Below are 27088 nucleotides of genomic sequence, written 5' to 3'. Positions count from 1 at the left end.
AAGTAACTCTACTCGTCTTGCAGGGTACGCTTAACATGATATTTACTGCCTTTGTACATTTTACTTCCTATAAGTATCAATAAAAAAGCATCTACATATGTTTAAATAATTCAATTATTATTATTCATTTATTTTATCACATAGTTTACATAAAACCTCTGACATCGAGATTAGTGCTTGAGACATTTGGTTGAGCACCCCCGTTATTTGTTCGTTTTGCCATACAATTTTTTTTGTGGTGTAAGAGCCCCGCCTGCCATCTGCTCATTTTCCTCTACAATTCTTTTTTTCCTCCTCCTCTCGCATTTCGCGGTCCTCCATTTTTTCAGGACTGCTCCAAGCATTATCGTTGCTGTCAATTTCCCTTCGGAAGCGATGTAAGCGGACGGAGATGAGATAGAAGAAGAAAGCATGGTAGGAGATACGGAGGGATAAAACGGACGACGAATCAGTTAAAGGTGGAAAAACAGGAAAAGCTGGAGCAGGCGATGTGGCTGTTGGGGAGGGGGCTGGAGCTGGAGGAGGAGGAGTCTGAGTAGATGATGTCAAAAGTAATGGAGCTTGAACGGGAGGTGGATCGGTATTTATATACACCTGCGGAAAAATCTGTAAGTATAAAATGGACAAATTATTGCCCAATATAATAGTAAATTACATTATGAATATTGTTTACTTCTAACAAATACTCCATTATTCTCCAAAAAGTAATAATGCAGAGGAAAACAACCGCCCCAACTTCACCCATATTCTTTTACAACTACAACATAGAGATAAAAAGAGAAGGTGGACAACACGAATACCCAAATCGACACAAAATAAAAGTGAAAACGAAGGAAAACAAATCACAAAATCCAACCCAACACAAATTAATTCACGCCCATTCGTCGATTTACCCCTACAAATATTAAAATCAATATTTCCTGGTGACCCAAAGCTCCAACACCCGACAATCCATCCACTGCTGCTTCCCCAAAGGTTGCGTTGCCTGCTCCTCGAACTCCGATATACTTTGCGCCGGAGGGCCTCCACCAGTTGCTTCCGCAAGCGCCTTAATTTTCCGCACACGAGAACTCAATCCAATGCATTAAAAACTGTATACAAGAACAATATTTTTACATGGTAAAAAACACAAACATTTGTGTACTTATCTCCTTCCACTTGGCTACTGTACGCGTCGGGCCCCTTAAAGTATTTAGAGTATCTGCTAACTCCGACCAAAGCATTTGAAGCCCTTGAGAGTTGGTCCGAGTTAGCTTCTCCCCTTGCAAATCAGGATGTTGCTTGCAAAACATTATATAATGTTGCAGCTGCTCCTTGTCCTTCCTATTCTGGTATTCAAATTTGTATTTATTTATTTTCTGCTTCAGTAGTTCTTAGCTATTTCTACCGATATTGAAATACGTCAAAAATTTTTAAAAAAACATAAATGTTTTAATGGCCGATGTTTTTGATTTCGATGCTTTTTGAAGAAACATCGAACCTTCGATGTTTCACTTCATGATGTTTGCATCCCTAGTTATTTCATGTGCTACAACTCTCGCATGTGTTTGTTGTTTTTTTTTTTTTTTCTTCAGAAATCTTTTCGAAGTATTGCACAGAGCTGTGCAATATACATTGAAGTACAGCAGTTTTCCGAAATATTCCGAAAATTTATGTCCGGAAGAACACACTGAATAAGCTTCTCTTTCGAATTTGTGAAGTAACAGTGCCTCTTGTGGGCCGTGGCGCATTCGTCCAAATTATCAACTGCATATCTGAAGAATCTTCTATTTGTAACTTATGGTCGTTTCTTGTTTACTTTTACACAAAAAAAAAATTTATTATATGTTTTGAAAAAACTTTTTTTTTTTTTTCAATATACATTTATTTACTGAATCTGCTCTTTAAACAATAAACCTAACAATAAGTTATAAAATCTCAAAACTAACTAAAAACTAGACAAGCTCAACCAGGTGATTGAGTTATTTTGGTGAAACGTTGCTCTTTAGTGTGCTGGCATATCTCTTCTTTTTAGACGTGATTGATTACAGGATTGTATTAAAGCATTAGCCAATGGGTTTGGGTGATCACGGAGTTTAGATATATATTTCAATCTGCTGTCCTCTACTTCTTTCTTCACCATTGGGATACCAAGATCTTTATGGATATTTTCATTGCGCATGTACCATGGTGAGCACGTGATTGTTCTAAGCATTTTCGATTGGAACCTTTGTATCGATATTTGTTGCACAGGTCGTACCCCACAGTTGAATGCCGTACATCCAAATCGGCTTTATGACCGCATTGTATAAAAGTACTTTGTTTTCTAGGCTAAGTTTAGAGTTTTTATTTATAAGCCAATTTAAATTTGCAGCTCTTATCTTCATGCAAGTTATTTTACTAGATATATGTTTTCTCCACGTAAGCCTTCTATCTAGGTGAATACCAAGATAGGTAACTTCATTCGCTTGGGGCACCAAAATATTGTTTATTTTTATTGCTGGACACATTTTTGGTCTTAGAGAAAATGTAACGTGCTTACACTTTTGTTCATTCACATTTATACACAGTTGGCTAGCCATTCTTCGACAGATCTTAAGTGCTCCGCTAATATTCTTGATGCTGTAATGTGGCATTTGTTACGGCTCACTAAAGCTGTGTCATCCGCGAAAGTTGATGTCAAAACATTATTAGCTGTTGGGAGATCAGCAGTATATATGATGTACAGAGTTGGCCCTAAAACACTGCCTTGTGGTACACCAGCCCTTATTTGTCGTTCATCAGATATGAAGTCTCCTACTTTAACCATAAATTGTCTATTATTTAAATAAGACTCCAATATTTTATACAATTCTAAAGGTAGAATGTTTTTAATCTTATATAAAAGCCCTTCATGCCACACCTTATCAAATGCCTGAGCAACGTCTAGAAATATAGCTGAACAGTACTCTCTGTGCTCAAATGCTTTTCTTATTTCGTTAGTTATTCTATTTACTTGCTCTATCGTGCTATGTTTTGCACGAAACCCGAATTGATGCACTGGTATTACATTATTTTCGTGGAGGAAAGGAGACGTCTTTGATAGTAACACCTTTTCAAATATTTTAGAAAGGCAGGGTAGAAGACTGATTGGTCTGTATGAAGACGGCTGTGTCAGGTCTTTCCCAGGTTTTTCTATCAGGATAATCTGCGACTTTTTCCATGAAATCGGATAGTATCCAAAACTAAAAATCGCATTAAAGAGCAAAGAGAGCACCTCTACAGCAATATTTGGTAACTCTATTAGCATTTTTGGGGTGACATGATAATTCCTGGCGACTTTTTTTGATTTAGTTCTTTTATGATGCAATTAATTTCAATAGGTGAAGTCTTAAAAGACTCGAGCGACTCATTTGACAACATAAGGTTGTTCTTTGGGCAATTAGGTTGAAATACCTATTCCAGGTGATTTGCAAAACAATTAGCCTTTTCCTCGTCACTTCGAGCCCAATTTCCAACCAAGTCTCGTATAGGCATGTTGGAGTCGACTGGAGGCTTCATGGACTTTTGGGCTTTCCACAGGGAATTTTGCTTTCTTGAGTTTGGACATAGCTTCTTTATATACATTTCGTTGTTGAATTCTTCCTCGCGGTTAAGCGCTTTCTTTAATTTTCGTACAGCAGATTTCAATTGAAGCTGAGTGGAAGGGGAGCGATTTATCTGCCATTCTCGTCTAGCACGCCTTTTTTCATTTACAAGCTTTTCTATTTCTCTGTTAGTGGTTTTTCGGAGACCAAGTGGCTTATAGTTTCTGTTTGGTGTTGCTAAGACAGCTGCGTTAGTTATTATATCATTAAGTTCTCTTATGATTTCGTCAATATCTCTTCCTGTATTTATTTTGTACACACTATTAATGTGGCTACTCACATATTTCTTATATTTTAACCAGTTCGTTTTATAAGATGTTAGACCCACTTTTGGATCAACGAATATGGGTTGTTCACACAACTTTATTAGTTCAGGTGAATGATCAGAAGATAAGTCTGTACATGTATCAGCTGTCACAAGCGATCTATCTATATTTTTGATTACTGCGAAATCAATTAGATCGGGTATTTTGTTACGATCACTGGGCCAATATGTCGGCTTGCCAGGAGATATTATATCAAGATTATTGTGCTTATTCATAATTGTGTTGTACAGCTGTCGTCCTTTAGGATTAATTAGACGTGAGCCCCAGTACGTGTGTTTTGCATTGTAATCTCCACCTGCTAGGAATCTATGACCTAGCTTTCCAAAAAAGTCTTTAAATTCACCATCTGTAATTTTAAAACGAGGTGGACAGTATATAGCAGTTAGATTTAAATCACAACCCCGATTTTTTAATGATATTGTTGTAGCTTGTAACTGGGCTGTAGCATGATATTCTAGAGCATAGTGGTTAAGCCGGTTTCTAACCAATACTGCCGTTCCACCGTGCGCTTTTCCATCCGGGTGATTAAAACTGAACACTCTTTTGAAATGAAATAGCGAAATCTGTTCAGCTATTCTCTAGATTTGCGTTATAAAAAAATCATTTCTATACTCTCACAACATGTTGCACAACGTACAATAGGTCTGTTCATATAACGGTTGTTTGTGTCTTGCAGAAATAAAATAGTTAGATATGGGGTTATATATATATAAATGTTCAGGATTATGAGTACATTTGAAATGCGGATGTCTGTCCGTGTCCGTGAAAGCGATAATTTGAGTAAAAAAAAAAATTAGATATCTTAGTGAAACTTGGTACACATATTGGCACACGCCTACTTTCCATATAAGTAAATTTTAAATTCCTTCGGATTCCTTCATTTTATAATGTATAAATAAGAAACCGGTGAAGATAACGTAATAAAACTTTACACAAATACTGTATAAGTACAAATGTACTGTATAATACGGTGGGCTTTATACCTTATAAATCGGTTAATGTGGTACAAATGACTAGAAGCCAAATTAAGTGGGCGTAAGGTCTTAGAGATAGTGTACGTTGGTCGTGAAAATGAGTGAAATCAGTTCAGGAATTCCATCAGCCCTCATATATGATGATTTTCGTTATTCTATAGGACTTTATGCCGTATATATGGAGCAATTTAGTTATTTTAATAAAACTACAGCAATAAATTGCAATAGTATAAAATGTTCGGTTACACCCTTTGCCCTTTCTTACTTGTTATATTATTGATGTAATCGTTGGGGTAGACGAATCAACGAAGTACGTTAGCATAGCCTTTAAAAATGAGCCAGAGGCTGATAAAAACCTAAAGTCAAGTTCCAAGACGTTGAGATTTTGAAGAAAAGGTTTTAGCCATATTTGGTTCGGTATAGAAAAAAAGACCGAATTTTCATCGCGAATCGCTACTGAATCGCAAAAAAAAAGAAAAGTGATTCAGTAATGTAAACTACAAGCGAAAATAGTCGTAGTGGGATCACGGTAAGACCGCGCGAACAGTGGCCACGCAAGGATTGACGGTCAGAAAAGTTTTGCTTCATGTTAAGCGGGTTTGACACTGTCAACAATGGCACTGTTAAAATGAGCGATTGTCCAGAAACAAGCAGCCAATAGGAGAAGAAACTTCAGAAGCTAGTTTGAGAGGTGCATGCATTTTATTGTCTTGATCAGCACCAAGTCAACAAGTTGTTGGACAAAACTGTGTATAAATAAAACCTTCAATTTAATGCATTTCTTCATACTAGATGTAATGTTATCATCGTGAAGAAAGATTGGTTCATTCAAATATGAATGAACTGTGTTTACGCTTTAAATAAATAAAAAAATTAAAAAGTAATAAAAAACAAAAAAAAAATTTGATGACGACCACTGCCAACGTATTAAGAAGATAGATACCGAGAGCTGAAAAGGGAATCAAGACGCATTTGCAGACAAAAGAAAAACGAGGTCGAAATGTGTGAGTATGAAGAGCTTGACATGCTGGCCGACAGGGGAAATGCCCGACGATTGGAATCTAGGTGTACACTGCCCAATGCACAAAAAGGGAGACACCGCAATCTGCGCCAATTACCGCGAGATAAACCTCCTCAATATCGCTTAAAATGTTCTATCGAGCGTACTGTGTGAAATAGTTAAGCCCACCTTCAACAAACTGATAGGTCTTGATTGAAAGGATCTTGAAATCTTGATTTTAAAGCTGCGTTTGACAGCACGAAAAGACGATGTGTGAACTTGGTATCCCCACAAAACTAATACTGTAAACTTACATAGTGCAACAGCAAAAGTTCCGTCAGAATCGGGAAGGACCTCTTTGAACCGTTCGATACAGAGCTAAATAGATAACGTACAATATTCTAAAAGAGTGTACAGCTGTTAGCGTACTCGGATGATATCGATATCATGGGAAGCAACACAGGCGGCGTTAGCTCTGCTTTTTCCAGAGTGGATAAGGAAGCGAAACGTATGGGCCTGGTGGTGAACGAGGACAAGACAAATATCTCTTGTTATTAAACAAACAGTTTGCGGATTCGCATCTTGGCTCCCACGTCACGTGACAGTCGTAACTTTGAAGTCGTAGATAATTTTGCGAATACCGCAGACGATGGAATGATGAGCTGTATGTGTTATTCAACAACGTAGAAATAGTTTAGCGATAACAAGACAACGGATACGCTGACTAGGTCATGTTGTTCGAATGATCGAAAGTGCTCCAACTCTGACCACTCGCTGGTGGAAGCTGAGGAAGAGGGCGACCTCCACTCCGTTGGAAGGACCTAGTGGAGAAGGACCTGGCTTCTTTTGATATTCCCAATTGGCGCCAAACTGCCATTAGGAGAAATCATTGGCGCACTGTTGAAGAACGCACGCCAGTCAAGAAGAAGATACCCACATTTGACATTTCATTAAATTTATGTATATAAAGCGATCACACACTTGTTAACCTTAAGTTCATTTATATTAGCCAAACTAAAGGATAAGTTTTCCTACATTATTCCCGATCCTGGTGGAGCTTTTGGTTTTGCTCAACGTCTGTTTACGTGGTTTGGCCGGAATACCAAATTTCGACATAGTGGCATAGAGACAGATCGCTTTCGTGCTATCGAAGGCAGCTTTAAAATCGATGAAAAGGTAGTGAGTATCATTTTGGCAATATATTTGGAAAGGCTTTTGTATATGAGCTCTCCTAGGATTTTCAGCTGTGTTTAGTGAAATACCACAAAAGAAATGATGATATTGTTACCAGCACAATACTGGTATTTGGTGACACTAATCTGGTATTCCTTAGTGATGAGCGATATTTCACTACCGGTGATTTTTTCACTGTGATTGAAAAATCGCATATAGCAACTGCGATCAATTTTTGTTAATAACAGTGATTTACAATGGTGGAGTACGAATTCTCATAAATTCGTTTTTTTTTTGTTGCGATCGCAATAGAAATATAAAATCACAGTGATTTAAAAATAGGAATCACTGAAATCACAGTGATTCAAAAATAGCAATATCGCTTATCACTAGTATTCCTACGTAGTATAGTATTGTTAAAAGCTGCAACAGACAGCCACGAAATACTCTACTCGACTTGCACTCCTGCTCTCTGAGAGCACTCATCAGCATCTCGGTATAAGGGAACTGTGGAACGGCATCTCAAACTCACTGCGTACCGCCGCAGCCGAAACAATTGGTTTTCGGCAACGACAAAAAACAAGCTAGTACGATGAGGAGTGCCGTCTCGCAGCGGAGAGAAAACAAACTGCCTACCTCGCAACTTTGCAAACGACCACAACACGTGCGGGATGGGATAGATACCGAGAGCTGAAGAGGGAAGCGAGACGCATCTGCAGACAAAAAAAGAAAGAGGCCGAAATGCGTGAGTACGAAGAGCTTGAGAAGCTGGCAGACAGAGGGAATGCTCGAAAATTTTATGAAAAAATGAAGCGACTTAACGAAGGTTTCAAGACCGGAGCATCCTCATGTAGAGACCAAGGTGGTAATCTGGTAACCGATGTCCAGGGCATTCTGGGATTGTGGAGGGAACACTTCTCCGACCTGCTGAATGGCAGTGAGAGTACAACACCAGGAGATGGCGAACCCGATCCCCCAATCGATGACGATGGAACAGATGTTCCATTACCCGACCATGAAGAAATTCGAATAGCAATTACCCGCTTGAAGAACAACAAAGCAGCGGGGGCCGATAGATTACCGGCAGAACTATTCAAATACGGCGGCGAAGAACTGATAAGGTGCATGCATCAGCTTCTTTGCAGAATATGGTCGGAAGAAAGCATGCCTGACGATTGGAATCTCAGTGTGCTCTGCCCAATCCATAAAAAGGGAGATCCCACAATATGAGCCAATTACCGTGGGATCAGCCTCCTAAATATCGCATACAAGGTTCTATCGAGCGTATTGTGTGAAAGACTAAAGCCCACCGTCAACAAACTGATTGGACCTTATCAGTGTGGCTTTAGACCTGGAAAATCGACAACTGACCAGATATTCACCATGCGCCAAATCTTGGAGAAGACCCGTGAAAAGAGAATCGACACACACCACCTTTTTGTCGACTTTAAAGCTGCTTTCGACAGCACGAAAAGGAGCTGCCTTTATGCCGCGATGTCTGAATTTGGTATCCCCGCAAAACTAATACGGCTGTGTAAGCTGACGTTGAGCAACACCAAAAGCTCCGTCATGATTGGGAAGGACCTCTCCGAGCCGTTCGATACCAAACGAGGTTTCAGACAAGGTGACTCACTATCGTGCGACTTCTTTAACCTGATGCTGGAAAAAATTATAAGAGCTGCAGAGCTAAACCGAGAAGGTACAATCTTCTACAAGAGTGTACAGCTCCTGGTGTACGCCGATGATATTGATATCATCGGAAGCAACAACCGCGCCGTTTGTTCTGCTTTTTCCCGCATGGATAAGGAGGCGAAGCGAATGGGTCTGGAGGTGAATGAGGACAAGACGAAATATCTCCTGTTATCAAACAAACAGTCGGCGCATTCGCGTCTTGGCTCCCACGTCACTGTTGACAGTCATAACTTCGAGGTCGTAGATAATTTCGTATACCTGGGAACCAGCATCAACAACACGAACAATGTCAGCCTCGAAATCCAGCGCAGAATAACTCTTGCCAACAGGTGCTACTTTGGACTGAGTAGGCAATTGAACAGTAAAGTCCTCTCTCGACGAACCAAAATCAAGCTCTACAAGTCGCTTATCATTCCCGTCCTGCTTTACGGTGCAGAAGCTTGGACGATGTCAACATCAGATGAGACGACACTAGGAGTTTTCGAGAGGAAAATTTTGCGCAAGATTTATGGTCCTCAGAACATTGGCAACCAGGTGGAGAGCGACCTGGTTACACTTTGGATCTCCAACTGCGAAGAAGAGAGAGAGGTGGCGCACTATCGTCGATTCGGCTATAACCGGCTAAACGGTTGCAACGCCAATCACATACATACATAGTATTGTTACTACATGTGTGTCTCGGGTATATGAGAATATTATAGTTTTGTTCAAAGTGTATTCAACAAAGTGAACTAAGTATATGACATTTAATTTTTCGGGGAAACTTTAGTATTGTATCCCCGGATTTCAGGGTTGAAATGGGTATTGTTGGAAAGAGGACGATCTCCAGATTACGAATGTATATAATAGTTGCCGCAGGAGATATTCGCATTTTTAGTTGTAAATTTCACAAATTTTATGTGGCGATTTTTCGATGATTAGTTAACTTTTAATTTATATAATGCACTTATTATACACTTACAATTCATTACATTGTTTCTACATATTTATTTTATACAATTCGTTTAATATTTGCTTTAAATAAGCATTTTAATTTTTGCACCATTTTGTTTATATGCACAATAACCAGGTTGACAGATATCAAGTGTTGCCATATTCAAACAAATGAAAATAAAAATAATAATCTTTCGCGCATTGCTTTTTTCTGCAATTGCGACCTTCGGCCGCGCTTTGCGACAATAACTCTGGTCCACCCAATATCATGGTTTTTCAAGAAAAAGGAATAAAATTATTATAATTCATGTACTTTTGTATTCACTTTCGTTCGTTTGTAAAATATGTAGATTTGGCAACACTTGATATCTGTCAACATTGTTATTGTGCATATAAACAAAATTGTGTAAAAATTAAAATGCTTATTTAAAGCAAATATTAAACTAATTGATATAAAATAAATATGTGGAAACAATTTAGTGAAGTGTTAGTGTATAATAAGCGCATTATATAAATTAAAAGTTAACTAATAATCGAAATATCGCCACATAAAATTTATTAAATTTTCAACTTAAAATGCAAATATCTCGAAAACTATAAGTCTCCTGCGGCAACTATTATATATATTCCTAATCTGGAGATCGTCCTCTTTCCAACCATACCCATTTCATCCCTGAAATCGGGGGATACTATACTAAAGCCGACCCCATTTTTCTTTAACGGAATTTGACATGCTTGTTGCCATCGATTTCAAGTTTGACAAGTTTTTTTTCATTTTTTTTTATTTTTTTTTATTTTTTTTCGGAACCATCAACATCTCAAGAATATTGTGTTAAAGTTTTATGTCATTCGGAGAAAAACTTACGAAGTTACAACAGGTTGAATAACGCGCCTTCCAGCTATCTGCGCTGAGTGTACAAAACTTTGAACCGATTTTCCCAAATATGTCATTTTTAAAGTCGGTGACCAGCCTACAGAAAAATCTACTGCATCGATCGTTTTGAAATTTTGAACAAATATTCTACATATATATAGCTCTCAAATGACGTCGAGTTTTTCTAAAATTTTAATTACTAACATTTTTACAATAACAAATAGGTCGATTTTTTCGTCTAAAATCGTCATTTTGGCTTGAAAATGGTACCAAAAATTTAAAAATTGAAAAATTAAAACAAAACTCGACGTCAGTTGAAAGATAAACTAAAGAAAGCATTTTAATTTTTTGGTTTCGGATGATCCAGTGATGCTGTAGGCTGGTCACCGCACAAAAACTTCTTTTCGAGGTGCCTGCAGAGATCGACGATAAATGCGTTATTCCTCGCTATTTTTCGATAAAACTTTTTTTAAGTATCCTTCAAATGTTGTACTTTCATAAAATAATAAGTAAAATAAACCTACAGCAATAATTTTTTCTAAAAAAATTCATGAAAAAAGGTCTTTTTTCAACAAAACAAACCTAACAAACAATGTGTGTAAAGAGGACGGTCCTAGTAACAGTCTATGACTAGGATTTTCGGAGTAGTTCTAATCTAAAATTGTCATCAATTGAACAACACCTTAAAGAAGGATTGCTCTCCATCCTTTTGCGTATGCGCCAAAAGGCTCCATCCAAACTCAACTTCGGTTAGGTGTAACACATGAAATGGATGGAGCCATCTTAAGACCTGTTCTGGCCTTGAGACCCATAGAGAGTGGGCGACAAGTTACCTCAAACGGAGTCGCCAAACAATACCCTAGTGCGACAATCTCTCTCTCTGTGGGTTTTGCAACAGCAAAAATCAACACCTGTACATCACTTCCTTTCACCTAGGATCACCACTGACCAACCGAGACAAATGAAGCTTCTACAATTTAACTGCAACGGACTCCAGATCGAGGAGATAGTTGAGCTAATGAGTCAGGAAGGCGTATTGATAGCTGCGGTCCAAGAAATCAATCTAAACGGCCACTCAGATCTTCTGAGCTGTACCGATTTCAATGTTATACGTAGGGATCGCGAGCGAGACAATGGTGATGGTAGCATTCATCTTGCACAACACAGTGCAGTATGGATTAAACGATAGAGACATCGATCGCAGGGATACTACCCTAGAATGTCAGGGCACAGCTATCTGGTCAGGCATTGTCGAGCTCGAAATATTTAATATATACATCCCCTCAGTTACATGTTGCCAAACAGGATATCACCCGAGCATCGGTGCGCTGCTTCGTGGTGAAAACAGATTGACACTTGGATTTTAAGCGATTTTTAGCATTTTCGTCCAATCGAACAACATGAGCTAGCCAGCGTAGCCGCTGTCTTTTTATTCGCTGAACTATACCAATGTCGTCATATAAATCGTACAGCTCATCGTTCCATCGTCTGCGGTTTCGCCGTTGCCAATGTTTCAGGGACCGTAAATCATCCGCAAAACCTTTCTATCAAAAACTCCTAGTGTCGTCTCATTAAGAAGTCACACGATAGCGTGTCACATTGTCTGAAACCTCGTTGGGTATTGAATGGCTGGGAGAGGTCCTTCCCGATCATAACGGAGGTGTTGCTCAACGTCAGCTTACACAGGCGTATTAGTTTTGCAGGGATACCAAATTCAGACATCGCGGAATAAAGGCAGCTCCTTTTCGTGCTGTCGAAAGCAGCTTTAAAATCGACAAAGAGATGTCGATCCTCTTTTCACGGATTTTCTCCAAGATCTGGCGTATGGTGAATATTTTATCAGTTGATGATTTTCCTGGTCTAAAGCCACACTGATAAGGTCCAATCAGTTTGTTGACGGTGGACTTTAGTCTTTCACACAGTACGCTCGATAGAACCTTATAAGCGATGTGAAGGAGGCTTATCCCTCGGTAATTGACGCAGATTGTGGGGTCTCCCTTTTTATGGATTGGGTAGAGCACACTGAGATTCCAATCGTCGGGCATGCTTTCTTCCGACCAAATTTTGCAAAGAAGCTGATGCATGCACCTTATGAGTACTTCGCCACCGTATTTGAATAACTCGGCCGGTAATCCATGAGCCCCTGCCGCTTTGTTGTTCTTCAAGCGGGTAATTGCTACACGAATTTATTCATGGTCGGGTAATGGAACATCTGTTCCATCCTCATCGATTGAGAAATCGGGTTCGCCATCTCCTGGTGTTGTACTTTGACTGCCATTTAGCAGGTCGGAGAAGTGTTCCCTTCACAACCTCAGTATACTCTGAGCATCAACCAATAGATCACCTCTGGGAGTCCTACAGGAGTGTGCTCCGGTTTTGAAACCTTCTGTTAGTCGCCGGATCTTTTCGTAGAATTTTCGAGCATTACCCCTGTCGGCCAGCTTGTCAAGCTCTTCATATTGGCATTTCGGCGTCTTTCTTTGTCTGCAAATGCGTCTCTCTTTCCTTTTCAGCTATCGGTATCTTTCCCATCCCGCTCGTGTTGTGGTCGATCGCAACATTGCGAGTTAGGCAATCTGTTTTCTCTCCACAGCGGAACGACAATCCACATCATACCAGCTGTTTTTTTACTTTTCCGAATGTCTATGGTTTCGGTTGCAGCTGTACGTAAGGAGCTTGATATGCCGTCCCACAGTTCCCGTATACGGAGTTGCTGATAAGTGCTCTCTGAGAGCAGCAGTGCAAGTTGAGTAGAAAATCGGTCGTCTGTCGGTTGTGATTGCAGCTCCTCGATGTCGAGCCTTCCGTGTGTTTGTTGACGTGCGTGCTTTGCTGCACAGAGGCGAATGCGTATCTAAGCGATGTTAGGACCACGGAGCGTACGCACATCGAAAACACTGGAGACATGTCGTCCATCTATCACAACATGATCGATCTGGTTGTGAGTCATTCGATAGGGGGACAGCCGAGTAAATTGATGGATTTTCTTATGCTGGAATCTTCCACTGCAGACGATCATATTTCGATCAGCCTCAGGCTCGTCATGGAGGCTGTATTTTCCGACCATTGTCCCAAAGACACCTTCTTTACCCACCCAAGCGTTAAAATCGCCAAGCACGATTTTGACATCGTGGCGGGGTAGCGCTCATAGAAAGTATCTTTGTTCACATCGTCCTTCTCTTCCGTCGGGGCGTTGGCGCAAATAAGCGATATGTTCGCTTCTTCCAAAGTTAAAGAGGTGGACCATGAATTATCCGAGCGGTCGTGAGTCATCCGCAAAATGTCAAACGTGAAAACTTAGAAGAATTAAACCAGGAGTTCCATAGGAATGTGTCCTATCCTCTCTACTTTTCAACTTATACATCTCGAAACTTGCCCAACCATCAGATAGAGTCTCAGTCACCTCATAAGATGATGATTGTACGATAATGATGTCGGACATTTGAATCGATGACATGTGTTCGAAAGTAAACGCAAATGAAAATCAAAATTCCTACTGTTAACAACCTCAAAATTTTGGGTGTCACTTTGGATAGCCTGTACTCTTTCACTTCTCATACGATAGCGATTGTTACCAAGGTACATACCACTAATAAGATCCTCAAATGGCTAGCCGGTAACACATGGGACTGACTAAGAAACGTTCTTGGTCACTTACTGGGCTATGGGCCGGACTGTCGTAAACTACGCCACCCCTATACGGTCGCCTACGTTAAGTAGGGCGCAGCTAGGACAATATATCTTTTATATTATTAATGAAGAGATTCCTTTGCTCACTCCCATATTTATCTTTATCCCCAATCCAGAAGAATACAATAAAATGTTCCATAATATATATGTACAAATAACTAATAAATTAAATTTTCACACAAAAAAGGCTTTATTAATCAGTGAAACATTTGATATTAAAAGCAGTAATATAGTAATATTATGGTACAAGGAGATTAACATTCATTTTTGAGATTGTGCTCCCTAAAAATTTCTCCTCGTCTCCTCTTATAGAAAGTTGAATTGATGAATCATTCAGCTTTCTTTCTCGTACCATTGCACTACGTTCCCACCTGGAGCCTTTGCAATTAGAACAACTAAATTTTGGAAGCTTAAAAAGAGTAATTGTACGATTTCCACAGTCTTTGCACTGAAAAAATCGTTTCACAGCGTCTATTATTTTTAATGAATGTTTCTCTATTTTACATCGGTCAGCAGCAGAAAAAGCTGTATATTTACATTCCTTGCATATAACAGCTTTACAATTTATTGTAAACGTTTTTAACATTTTTTCCTCCATTACTTCTTTATTTTCCAACTTATTAAAATATTTGTCTTCCTCTTGTTTTTGGCGAATGTTTACTAATTCTGTATGGTTTGAGCCGGCTTTAAAAATATCTGATATATGCAAGTTATGTTCTTCTTCAATTTTGCGGCGTTTAGGATCCGTGAATTCATTAAGTACCTCCAAAGCACGTTTTTTACCACCTATTGTTCCCCGTATTGAATTAGGGTTAATCTTTTCAATTGGACACTTTTTTAAAACTTCAAAAGCTTTAAGCTTGGCTATTTGATGTGTTTCTGTACCTATTTATTTTAGCGTAAAACAATGTATTATATTAAAAAAATATTTACTTAGTTTGTGTTACCTTTAAATTTTATCGCCCCTTCAGGTAGTGAAAATATATTAGACGAATTCATTGAAGAATAAAGTGATTTGACTCGTTCCAAATCTGTTTTACGCTGTTTGCCGTCTGCATCCACTTTAGATGCACTTCCATAGTTATAACTTTTAGGGGGTACCGATGGCACATTCGATTTTACAGTATATGCATTCGAAGATATATTTCCGGATATTTTGATGTTGTTCGGGTTGTTTAAAGATTCCAATCTTAATTTATCTTTTTGTAAAAGATTTGAGGTACCAAGATGTGCAGATTTATTTGATGCTAGTAAAAGATTTTGAGTTAATAACTTTAGTGAAAATTGTTGATTTTATATTACCATTCTGGTTTGTTCGATATCCATTAAGATTAATTTTTTCTTTAGCAAAAGGCCGTGCTACTTTTTTGAACTCTTTTTGAATGTGAAAAACGCAAAAATCACTCTCTTGCAAATTTATGAAATTAGTACATAGGTTTCCGTTCTTTGTTTTAGCTTTGCATACACCAAAATCTTTAGACTTGCCCAAAATCAATACTTTCTTTGCTGATTCAATTGAAAGGTTAGCTATGTCTTGAGTGTATGATTTTTTTTCGATAAAAGAAGGATTAAGGATAGCAACACAAGTTCCTGCAGATGTTTTCCACAATTCATTGTGAGCATTTTGAAACAGAAATATTGTAATTGCTTTCATATTCCCTTGAAGGTCCGACAACTTCCATATTGTAAAACGACTAGAATTTTTTGAACTACACTTCACTTCTTTAGTTAATAAAACGCCAGCAATAACCCAATCAGAAGCAGTTTTTACCTCCAGATGTCTAGGTAATTCATCGAATTTAACCAATTTCCGTCCCGCCATTCGTTCCGTTAATAACACACTTGATATTTGAGGATTTATAATTCTCAAACCAAAAATGGGGTCCGTATATACTTGTTTGTTGTCATATTCATTCAAAATTGCTTCCTTATATTTGCAACCATTAGTAATTTTATTAATACCATCTTTCTCATTTGAAATGTTAGTAGTATGTTTGACAAGTTGGATTGCATTATTTACATCCTTTTCAATATCGTCACTAACAATTGAAAGCGAATCGTTTGGTTTACCACTATATTGATTGAACTTGCATAGCAAGAAATTCTCCACATTATCGTCATTGATTTTATTTAATCTATTTGAATAAAATTGAGGTTCATGGCTTTTTACTACTGTATCATCAACTTCGGCTAAAAGAGCATCTAGAGTTGAAAACTCCTCACTGTTGAGTAATATATCATTATTATCCCCACTTGCCATTTCAAAATTGTACTATATTCAGCAAACAAACTAAATATACAACAAATATATTTACAACACATATAAACAATTCTGTCCTTAACACCCAGTCTCCACTAGAGATGGACGATATGCTTTGATGTATTCAAAACACCCTATGTATATTTGTCCCAGTTCATACAGAAATACTATTGTTGTGAAATTTTGGGACATTGGTGTCAGTCATCATGTTCACACGAAAAATTGTGTTCAACAGCTTGGTTCAGGTTTTTCTGTCATTCCCTTTCATATCAATTTCTCTACCTCTTGTTCGCATTATGTTCAAACATAAAAATATACTTCATTAGTTAAATTGTATTATAATTTTTCTTTTTCTAATATACATATTACAATAATATCATGCATTTTACACACACAAAATTGTTTATAAAATATAAATATTCAAATATTTAGGACATTTGTGTGCATTCCAGGTGAAGTTAAAGTGAAGACATTAAAAATACGATCTGAAAATACTTACTATAAAAGTTATACATTTTTCGTTTTTCCTTATGTATTTGCATGCAAAAAACAACAAGATTCGCGACGTTGGCACCAATGTTCTTCTCTGTAGTTGATTTTTGTTACAGGAGTTTCCCTGTACAAAATTTTATAGCATAAGTGCTGAACACATAGACGAAGACAAACGACGAGCGACATCTATCAAATATTAGAACACACGCGTTCTTATGGGCAGAGCTTTTTAGACAACAGCACGTCTTCGCGGCAGCAGGGTTGAAGTTGTCGCTGTTGCCAAATTACTAATGTTTCTAATAATGAGAACGACAATGTCCGCTGTAGAGCTGATACTAATATGTGAAATGTAAAATTATTCAAAGTTGTAATAAGTATTGCGTTATTTTGCAAGCAGAAGCATAAAATATCTTTGATATATCATTTGTATTAACAATCGATTATTTGAAACAAATAAATCAACAGTATATTTTTTGCATAAACAATTTAATTTTGTACAAAATATGTAAATTTTATTGAAGTGAACGATTTCAGTACGGTAACAATGAAATTATTGTTTGATATGTTGCTGCGTTTTCAAAAAGTTCAAGACTCCGCCTTCAAAGCGAGATTTGTAGTCAGCGGTAGCTACGTCGTCTCCTATCGTCGTCTTTGCAATAAAACTGTGAAATCGATTGTTATTGCAGTTGGGAAATTCTTTATGTGGGCATTTGCTGTTTTGATATTTCATTCTCAAAATGACGAAAAATTTTAAGGTCATGAAAAATGTGAGAGATTATTATTATTTATTCGAACTACTTCATGATACACAAGTATTTTATAATTTTATATAGTAATATGATTGTTGGTACAAACAACTTTCACATAGTGCCTTTGAAAAACGGATATATACATAGATGAAACGAAAATACACACATACACTGAGAAAAGTTGTATAGAATTTGTAAAGTTTTTGTCAGATAAAAACAAAAATTATTATTCCTATCAGCTGAAGAGCTCCAAGAGCCTAGCTGTAGTAATTAAAGGTATAGAATCTTCCCACACAATTACATTGTTTACAATTTTGAAATTAATGGGAGAAACCTTAAGTTAGAAAGAGATAAAATATCGGCATATCAGCATATTAGATTTCCGTCTGAAAAAATATGAATGTAATGAGACTCATCTAACAAACAAAAACAAATTTAAAATACCGGGATTTAGACTGTATGTTACAAATCACACGGATGGAAAAGCGCAAGGCTGAACTTCAGTGTTGACTTAAAATTGGTTAAACCTCCATGCTTTGGAATCTCATGCTACAGTCCAGTTACAAGCTATAACAATATCCTTAAAAAATCAAAAAGGTTGTAATTTAAATCTAACGGCTATATATTGCCCACCTCGTTTTAAAATTACAGAAAGCGAGCGCGTAAAAAACTATTAATGAAATAGAAAAGCTTCTAACTGAAAAAAGGCCAGCTAGTCGTGAATGACAGTTAAATCGCTCCCCTTCTACTCAGCTTCAACTGAAATCTGCTGTACGAAAACTAAAAACAGCGCTTAAACGTGAGGAAGAACACTACACCCACAATTATATATAAAAACTGTTTCCAAATTCAAGCAAATAAAATTCCCTTCGGAAAGTTCAAAAGTCAATGAAGCATACAGTCGACTCCAACTTGCCTATAAGAGGCTTGGGTGGAAACCTGGCACGAGTGACGAGGATAAGGCAATTGGTTTGCAAATCACCTAGAACAGGTATGCAATCCAATTGCCCAAAGAACAACTTTAAGTTGCCAATAATCTCCAATACCGCTAACGCGTCGCTTGGGTCTATTCAAACATCATCTTCTGAAACTATTAAAATCATAAAAGAGCTGAATCCAAAAAAGTCGTCAGGACACGAAAATATCCAAAAATGTTAATTGAGTTACCAAATGTTGCTTTAACAGTGCCCTCATTGCTCTTTAACGCTATTCTCACTTTCGAATATTATTCAATTTCATGGAAAAAGTCGCAGATCTTCCTGATAGACAAACCAGGTAAAGACTTGACACAGCGGTCTTCATTGGCCTGTATCAGTCTTCTACTCTGCCATTCTAAAATATTTGAAAATATGTTACTACCAAATAAGGAGACATATTTCCACGAAAATAATGTAATACAACGCACCAATTCCGTTTTCGCGCAAAACATATCACTGAAATCAGAAAAGCGTTCGAGTATAGCGAGTACTGTTCTGCTATATTTCTAGATGTCGCTCAGGCGTTCTATAAAGAGTGGCAAGCTTACCTCTCGAAATGCATAAAACCTAGGAGTCTTATTTCAAATATATGTAGTTTACTGTCAAAGTAGGAGACTTCCTCTATACATAATATATACAGCAGACCTTCCAACAGCTAGTGCTGTTTTGCCATCAACTTTTGCGGATGACACAGCTTTGGTGAGCCGAAATAAATGCCCAATTATTGCATCAAGATTATTAGAAGAGAATTTGATTTTTGTCGAAGAATGGCTAGAAAATTTGCGTATAAATGTAAATGAACAAAAGTGTAAGCATGTTACATTTTCCCTAAAGCTAAAAACGTGCCCGACACTTAAAATGAACAATATTTAGTACCAAAAGCGAATGAAGTAACATATCTTGGTATTTACTTGGATCGTAGGCTCACGTGGAGAAAACATATATCGAGAAAAATAACCTTCATTAAGATTGAAGCAGCAAGTTTAAATTGGCTTTTAAGTAATAAAATCAAAACTTAGCCTAGACAGCAAAGTTCTATTATACAACGCGGTCATAAAGTCGATTTGGGTGTATGGCATTCAACAGTGAGGTACGACCTAAGCAACCAATATCGGTATAATTCAGAGATACCAATCAAAAATGCTTAGAACAATCACGTGCGCACCATGGTACATGCGTAATGAAAATATCCTTAAATATCTTGGTATTCTTATGGTAAAGGAAGAAGTTGAGAACAGTAGAAATTAATAGCTGTCATCGATTGGCTAAGCGTTATAGAGAAGCCAATAGAACTCAATATGCTGTAATTCACACACACAGGCAGCACTAATGGTGCAAGCCTGCGCTAAAATGTCCTCTTAATCATGGGCAATAGTGCCCATTAATCATCATTTTCTTAGGTGGAGAAATACTTAAAGCTGCACAAAAATATTTTTTATCCCTTTATTTCGAGCTGCGTCTAAGCCTTCCGTTCTATTTAATCAATTGTCATTTTTGTCTAAAAGGGGCGATAGAATTTCTAATGAGGTATCCGCATACTCTCCTGCACGAATTCAACGGGACAACTTTGTTGTTGCTTTCACATATAAAATTGTTGACAACCAAGCAGAGAAGTGACCAATCGATTACAACTAATATATATCTAACTCAGAGATCACCCAAACCCTTCCCTGCAAGACGAAGGTAACAAACTGCACAAACACAATCAAACTTTTTCAGCTGTTTACACATACAATTACAACACTTACATTTGTTTACAATTTTGAATTGAATTGGAGAAAGCTTTCGTTAGAAAGAGAAAAAATATTGCCACTGTAAGCATATTGATATAATAATATGCTAAAAGAAGACAGATATCACATTAAAAAAAAAGAAAAACTGAAATTGAAGCGGCAATTTGGCCATTTTATAAAAAAATTGACGCTTGAAGAGGTAAAGTTATTTTTGGTTAAATTTTATTATTAATATTAATTGATTTGAATTTTTATGCAGGAGATATATAAAAGTATTCAATTAAAAAGGTAAGTTTGATTTGTGTTTATCTAATAATTTGTGTATTTTTACTAATACAGCTTTAATGAAATTGCAGGCAAAATCAACGCACAAAGACCGGGACTTGATACAAAAGAAAATGTAAGTTATTTTAAAATTATCTTAATTAATACCTAATTATTATTATATTTAAATTGTGTAGGTCAAAAGTGAAAAAAAAAATAAATGAATTGGGTATACAAGCGGTTGGTACCTAACTCATTTAAATAAGTGCTTTCGGATGTGAGGGTATCTGCTCGTTTGCAGAATTCTGAACATATTAACCTCAATGGTTAAATATAAAATGATTAATTATTATTAAAAGCTATATAAATATCTAAAGAAATATTCAAAAAATCAAGTGCTAAATTAAAGAATATTAATATTAAAAGAAAAGTGCTAAATATAAGAAGAAAAATAAATATTAAAAGCTTTGTAAATACTAGTGGCCATTGTATATTGTGTAGTTCTATTATGTACCGTTGGGGGGGGATGGGGTCATATGTAGAAGTTCACGCAAGTGAGGAAAGTTTCTGATTGCCATTCACTTGGGAGTGGCCAGGAACGATTCTTTTGCATATGACTCAAGCAGCTCACGACTTCCGGTTTTAGACCAAGTATCCCCTGGGTAGCTAACAGACATCCGTTTGGAGGCGAGCTAAAGTGAGAAGGCGAAGCCCGCTTCTGCGGTTATGCGTAGGGCTTGGGACCCACCACATAAAAAAATCTCCCCAATGAAAACAAACACCGAGCCTCGGATGAGAAACCCCCTTTTGATGACGACCCCTGCAAACGTACTAAGGATCATGATTTGAGGGCATGCACCTGGAATGTCCGGACTCTTAATTGGGAAGGTGCCTCTGCCCAGCAGGTTGATGTCCTCATACAACTAAAGGCTGACATCACCGCCGTCCAAGAAGTGCGATGGACGGAAGAAGGTGGGTCCTTGTGACATCTACTACGGCGGCCATATAAAGGAGCGCAAATTTGGTGTTGGATTTGTGGTGGGAGAGAGACTACGTCGCCGAGTCCTGGCATTCACCCCGGTGGATGAACGTCTTGCCACAATCCGCATCAAAGCGAGGTTCTTCAACATATCGCTGATTTGCGCCCACGCCCCGACGGAAGAGAAGGACGAAGTGATCAAAGATACCTTCTATGAGCGCCTAGAACGTACCTATGAGCGCTGCCCCCGCCACGATGTCAAAATCGTGCTTGGCGATTTTAACGCCAGGGTGGGTAAAGAAGGTGTCTTTGGCACAACAGTCGGAAAATTCAGCCTCAATGACGAAACATCGCCAAACGGCCTGAGGCTGATCGACTTCGCTGGGGCCCGAAATATGGTTGTCTGTAGTACCAGATTCCAGCATAAAAAAATTCATCAAGCAACGTGGCTGTCCCCTGATCGAAACACGCGCAATCAAATCGATCACGTTGTGATAGACGGAAGACATATCTCCAGTGTTTTAGACGTGCGTACGCTCCGAGGACCAAACATTGATTCGGACCATTATCTAGTAGCAGCAAAGATACGCACTCGCCTCTGTGCAGCAAAGAGCGCCCGTCAACAAACACAAGGAAGGTTCGACGTCGAAAAGCTGCAATCACAACCGACAGCCGAACGATTTTCTACTCGACTTGCACTCCTGCTCTCTGAGAGCACTCATCAGCATCTCGATATAAGGGAGCTGTGGAACGGCATCTCAAACTCATTGCATACCGCTGCAGCCGAAACATTTGGTCTACGGCAACGCAAAAAAACCAGTTGGTACGATGAGAATTGTCGTTCGGCAGTGGAGAGAAAACAGACTGCCTACCTCGCAACGTTGCGATCGACCACAACACGTTCGGGGTGGGATAGATATCGAGAACTGAAGAGGGAAGCGAGACGCATTTGCAGACGTAAAAAGAAAGAGGCCGAAATGCGTGAGTATGAAAAGCTTGAAAAGCTGGCCGACATGTGTAATGCTCGAAAATTTTATGACCGGAATTTCAAGACCGGATTTCAAGACCGGAGCATTATCATGTAGGGACCGAGGAGGTAATCTGGTAACGGATGTCCAGAGCATACTGGAATTATGGAGGGAACACTTCTCCGACTTGCTGAATGGCAGTGAAAGTACAACACCAGGAGATGGCGAACCCGATTCCCCAATCGATGACGATGGAATAGATGTTCCATTACCCGACCATGAAGAAATTCGAATAGCAATTACCCGCTTGAAGAACAATAAGGCGGCGGGTGCCGATGGATTACCGGCCGAGCTATTCATATACGGCGGCGAAGAACTGATAAGGTGCATGCATCAGCTTCTTTGTAGAATATGATCGGAAGAAAGCATGCCCGACGATTGGAATCTTAGTGTGCTCTGCCCAATAAACAAAAAGGGAGACCCCACAATTTGCGCCAATTACCGTGGGATAAGCCTCCTCAACATCGCGTATAAGGTTCTGTCGAGCGTATTGTGTGAAAGACTAAAGCCCACCGTCAACGAACTGATTGGACCTTATCAGTGTGGCTTTAGACCTGGAAAATCTACAATGGACCAGATATTCACCATGCGCCAAATCTTGGAAAAGACCCGAGAGAGAAGAATCGATACTCACCATCTTTTTATCGATTTTAAAGCTGCCTTCGATAGCACGAAAAGGAGCTGCCTTTATGCCGCGATGTCTGAATTTGGTATCCCTGCAAAACTAATACGGCTATGTAAGTTGACGTTGAGCAGCACCAAAAGCTCCATCAGGATCGGGAAGGACCTCTCCGAGCCGTTCGATACCAGACGAGGTTTCAGACAAGGTGACTCACTCTCGTGTGATTTCTTTAACCTGATGCTGGAGAAAATAATACGAGCTGCAGAGCTAAACAGAGAAGGTACAATCTTCTACAAGAGTGTACAGCTCCTGGCGTACGCCGATGATATTGATATCATCGGAAGCAACAACCGCGCCGTTTGTTCTGCTTTTTCCCGCATGGATAAGGAGGCGAAGCGAATGGGTCTGAAGGAGAATGAGGACAAGACGAAATATCTCCTGTTATCAAACAAACAGTCGGCGCATTCGCGTCTTGGCTCCCACGTCACTGTTGACAGTCATAACTTCGAGGTCGTAGATAATTTCGTATACCTGGGAACCAGCATCAACAACACGAACAATGTCAGCCTCGAAATCCAGCGTAGAATAACTCTTGCCAACAGGTGCTACTTTGGACTGAGTAGGCAATTGAACAGTAAAGTCCTCTCTCGACGAACCAAAATCAAGCTCTACAAGTCGCTTATCATTCCCGTCCTGCTTTACGGTGCAGAAGCTTGGACGATGTCAACATCAGATGAGACGACACTAGGAGTTTTCGAGAGGAAAATTTTGCGGAAGATTTATGGTCCCTTAAACATTGGCAACGGCGAATACCGTAGAAGATGGAATGATGAGCTGTATGTGTTGTTCGACGACATTGACATAGTTCAGCGAATAAAAAGACAGCGGCTACGCTGGCTAGGTCATGTTGTACGGATGGGAGAAAACACTCCAGCTCTGAAAGTATTCGATGCAGTACCCGCTGGAGGAAGCCGCGGAAGAGGACGACCTCCACTCCGGTGGAAAGACCAAGTGCAAAGTGACCTGGCTTCACTTGGTGTTTCCAGTTGGCTCCAAAAAGCAAAAAGGAGGAATGAGTGGCGCGCTCTGGTGGATTTGGCTATAATCGCTTAAAGCGGTTCCTACGCCAAATATATATATATTATGTACCGTTTTCCATATACTCATCCTTCGTTTTGTTTTTCTATTTTAGGTGTTAGACGCCTGGATGCTGGGATGGAATTTCTTGATATGTTGGTAGCAGGTTTGCGTAAGGTATATCTAGTCCACACCCAACATTGTTAAAATATATACATATATTTAGATTAAGAATAAAATAAGATTATATATCATTTGAATTGTTAAATTAGAACATAAATTGCATAAATATCATCTATACTAATATTATAAAGATGAAGAGTTTGTTTGTTTGTTTGTTAGAACGCGCTAATCTCCGAAACTACTGGTTCGAATTGAATAATTCTTTTTGTGTTGGGTAGTCCATTTATCGAGGAAGGCTATAGGCTATGTAGCATCACGACCAATAGGAGCGAAGAAACAGTGGTAAATGTGTAAAAAACGGAATTTTGGCAACAATTCGATCTCAAAATGGCATTACGTTGGCTCTCGCATCTACTGGAATTGCAGCAACGCTACTTGAAGTTGGAAGAACGGCACATACGACACTGTAGCTTCAGTTAAACATGCAAATCTATGAAACATATATGAGATGAGCGCAATTTTCTAGAAGCACTTGACAAAACAATGAAAGATCTGTGGAATAATAATCATCGCGTAATGATACTGTTATTGACAAACACATTCTGTTATTTCGAAATCAACAGCGGCGGAGGAATTGAAATCATGTCTCAAGTCATCGTACTTGTGGCGGCACGCGAAAAATATGTTTGACCATGAATATGCGTGTGTTACTGCAACAGGATAGCACCGCAGAAGATCTGCAAGGAACATCCGGTTAATACTTCTAATGCTTTGATATCAATCCGAACATTAGCCAAATTTATCGTAACTACGATTGGTTGAGTGCACGCAGATTTTTAACTGTCAAAAATACCGATGTCGATGACTTAATCTATACGACTTAAAGTCAACTTCCGGGATATTTGTGTTCATACACATCGATCGATCATGTTGAAAATGAAGACGAAGCTGTGAATTATCCAGTGAAATTTCTAAATTCTTATAATTTCTAAATTCTTAAATTCTTATTATAATGCTTTGTCATTTATTATGCTTCGCAATCTTCAAGCAGCTTTCGATTATTGTAATAGTTCCAAGAATTTTTTAAAGGGACTTACAAGGGGGCAGAATGCTTGATTCCACAAATTTCTTTGAGTTCCAACGATTTGCCATTTCAGTTCAAACGTATTCAGTTTCCAATGAGACTTGCATTAGGGATGACAATCAACAGGTCTCAAAGACAGTCGCTGGAGGTGTGTGGCATAAATTTCATTCACGAGTTGAAAAATCATCTTCTCTGTACATTTACGCACCGGAACAGAAAACAAAAAATGTTGTTTATTAAGCTGCGTTACATTGAAAAAAAAAAAAAAATTTAGAAAAATCGCAAATAAATGTTTTCCAACACTATACAAATTCAACTTTGTTTTCAAAACAAATAATTTCACGCAGTGCAACGACTGCGGAGTCAGCTAGTAATTTATATATAAATGTAATTTTTATATTAATAACTTGTAAATGTAAAAATTTAATAATAAGTTTAACTGTTTACGTTTATATGATTGTACTATCTACATATTTGATTTTGTAATGAAACGACAAATTAACAGACAAATTAATTTTTGCTAATGTTTAGAGTAACACAGCTGTAACATGTTAGCTGAAAATTACCCGTCTTGCAGGGTTTGGGTAATGCGTTAATACATTCTTGTTACTTATCTTATGGTGTTATGGTTACCAGTAAAAAAGCTTGTATTATTTTATTGGTCTCTCTTGTTCGAGCAGCAGGAAAAAAGCCTAATTAAAGTTTAAATTATTGAAGCATGCATTTTTAATTAAGTAAAACGTAAAATAAAAGTATTCTAAATCAAAAATATGGAATTGAAGAAGGTGATACAGTAATACTTCATTGCACTGTCAATTCGAAGCACGCAAAATTTTCCATACAGATATTTCAAACCTCATACGGCGCGTTAAAGGTACGCAAACTTATTGGTGTCACTTATGGTAGCAGCGTAGAACTTTCGAAGCGATGGAATATGCGCTGCAAGCAAATCCAGAACTATGGATGCAAATGCTGCTACATGGAACAAAAATCATTTACACACCAGATATTAGGCTTAATGTCACTTTTTTACGTGCAATTAAACCTTTTGGTAAAAACAAACACGAGAATTGGAACGACATGGTTTAGGTGATTTTGTAACCGTTTATCATCGCGACGTGTGTCAATTGGGTTTTGCCAATGAGCTAGAGGGCAAAGCAAATGCAGTATTTTTGGACTTACCGGCACCTCAGTTGGCCATACCAGCAGCTGAAGAGAGGGTAAATTTAAGTGAATGTTTGTGATCATACAAATTTAAAAACTTCTTGTATGTTTAATTAGGAGGACTTTTTTGATTAATTTTCACCTTGTATTGAGGAATCATAACGTTGGGTGTGTTCGTTCAGTAAATATTGCGGCATTGTTACTTTCTATGAGAAAGCATCACGTTCGCCGCGAAAATTTCGGCAACAATGGCAACGTCACACGTTCGT

The 27088-nt window shown here is 38.3% G+C and overlaps 1 protein-coding gene across 2 annotated transcripts; it reads right to left on the bottom strand.

Moving 5' to 3' along the window:
• Positions 1 to 96: 96 nt before the first annotated feature.
• On the bottom strand, positions 97 to 16649 carry Mcm10_1 (protein MCM10 homolog). Of its 2 annotated transcripts, none has more exons than XM_011195273.3 (3): positions 15570 to 16649; positions 15215 to 15514; positions 97 to 606 (listed from the first exon to the last, which is right to left on the bottom strand). In XM_011195273.3, exons 1-3 carry the CDS (start codon positions 16525 to 16527, stop codon positions 449 to 451), a joined length of 1416 nt encoding a protein of 471 aa, XP_011193575.1. In that variant the 5' UTR covers positions 16528 to 16649; the 3' UTR covers positions 97 to 448. The 2 variants fall into 2 exon arrangements, with proteins under 2 accessions (XP_011193575.1, XP_011193574.1); XM_011195272.3 differs by lacking the exon at positions 97 to 606 and adding an exon at positions 14434 to 15152 and having other exon boundaries at positions 15570 to 16646.
• Between the last annotated feature and the right edge of the window lie 10439 nt (positions 16650 to 27088).

The sequence above is a fragment of the Zeugodacus cucurbitae genome, chromosome 3 (assembly GCF_028554725.1).
Source record: "Zeugodacus cucurbitae isolate PBARC_wt_2022May chromosome 3, idZeuCucr1.2, whole genome shotgun sequence".
In the NCBI taxonomy this organism is placed as follows: domain Eukaryota; kingdom Metazoa; phylum Arthropoda; class Insecta; order Diptera; family Tephritidae; genus Zeugodacus; species Zeugodacus cucurbitae.
This window is presented reverse-complemented; position numbering and strand designations above follow the sequence as displayed.

Excerpts from the sequence above, each read along its gene's own strand:
- Mcm10_1 (XM_011195272.3), bottom strand. The coding sequence starts at position 16,527 with ATGGCAAGTGGGGATAATAATGATATATTACTCAACAGTGAGGAGTTT. Across the intron at positions 15,515-15,569 it reads ATATCGAACAAACCAGAATG|CATCAAATAAATCTGCACAT; the intron begins GTAATATAAAAT and ends ATCTTTTACTAG. Across the intron at positions 15,153-15,214 it reads AGGGGCGATAAAATTTAAAG|GTACAGAAACACATCAAATA; the intron begins GTAACACAAACT and ends TAAAATAAATAG.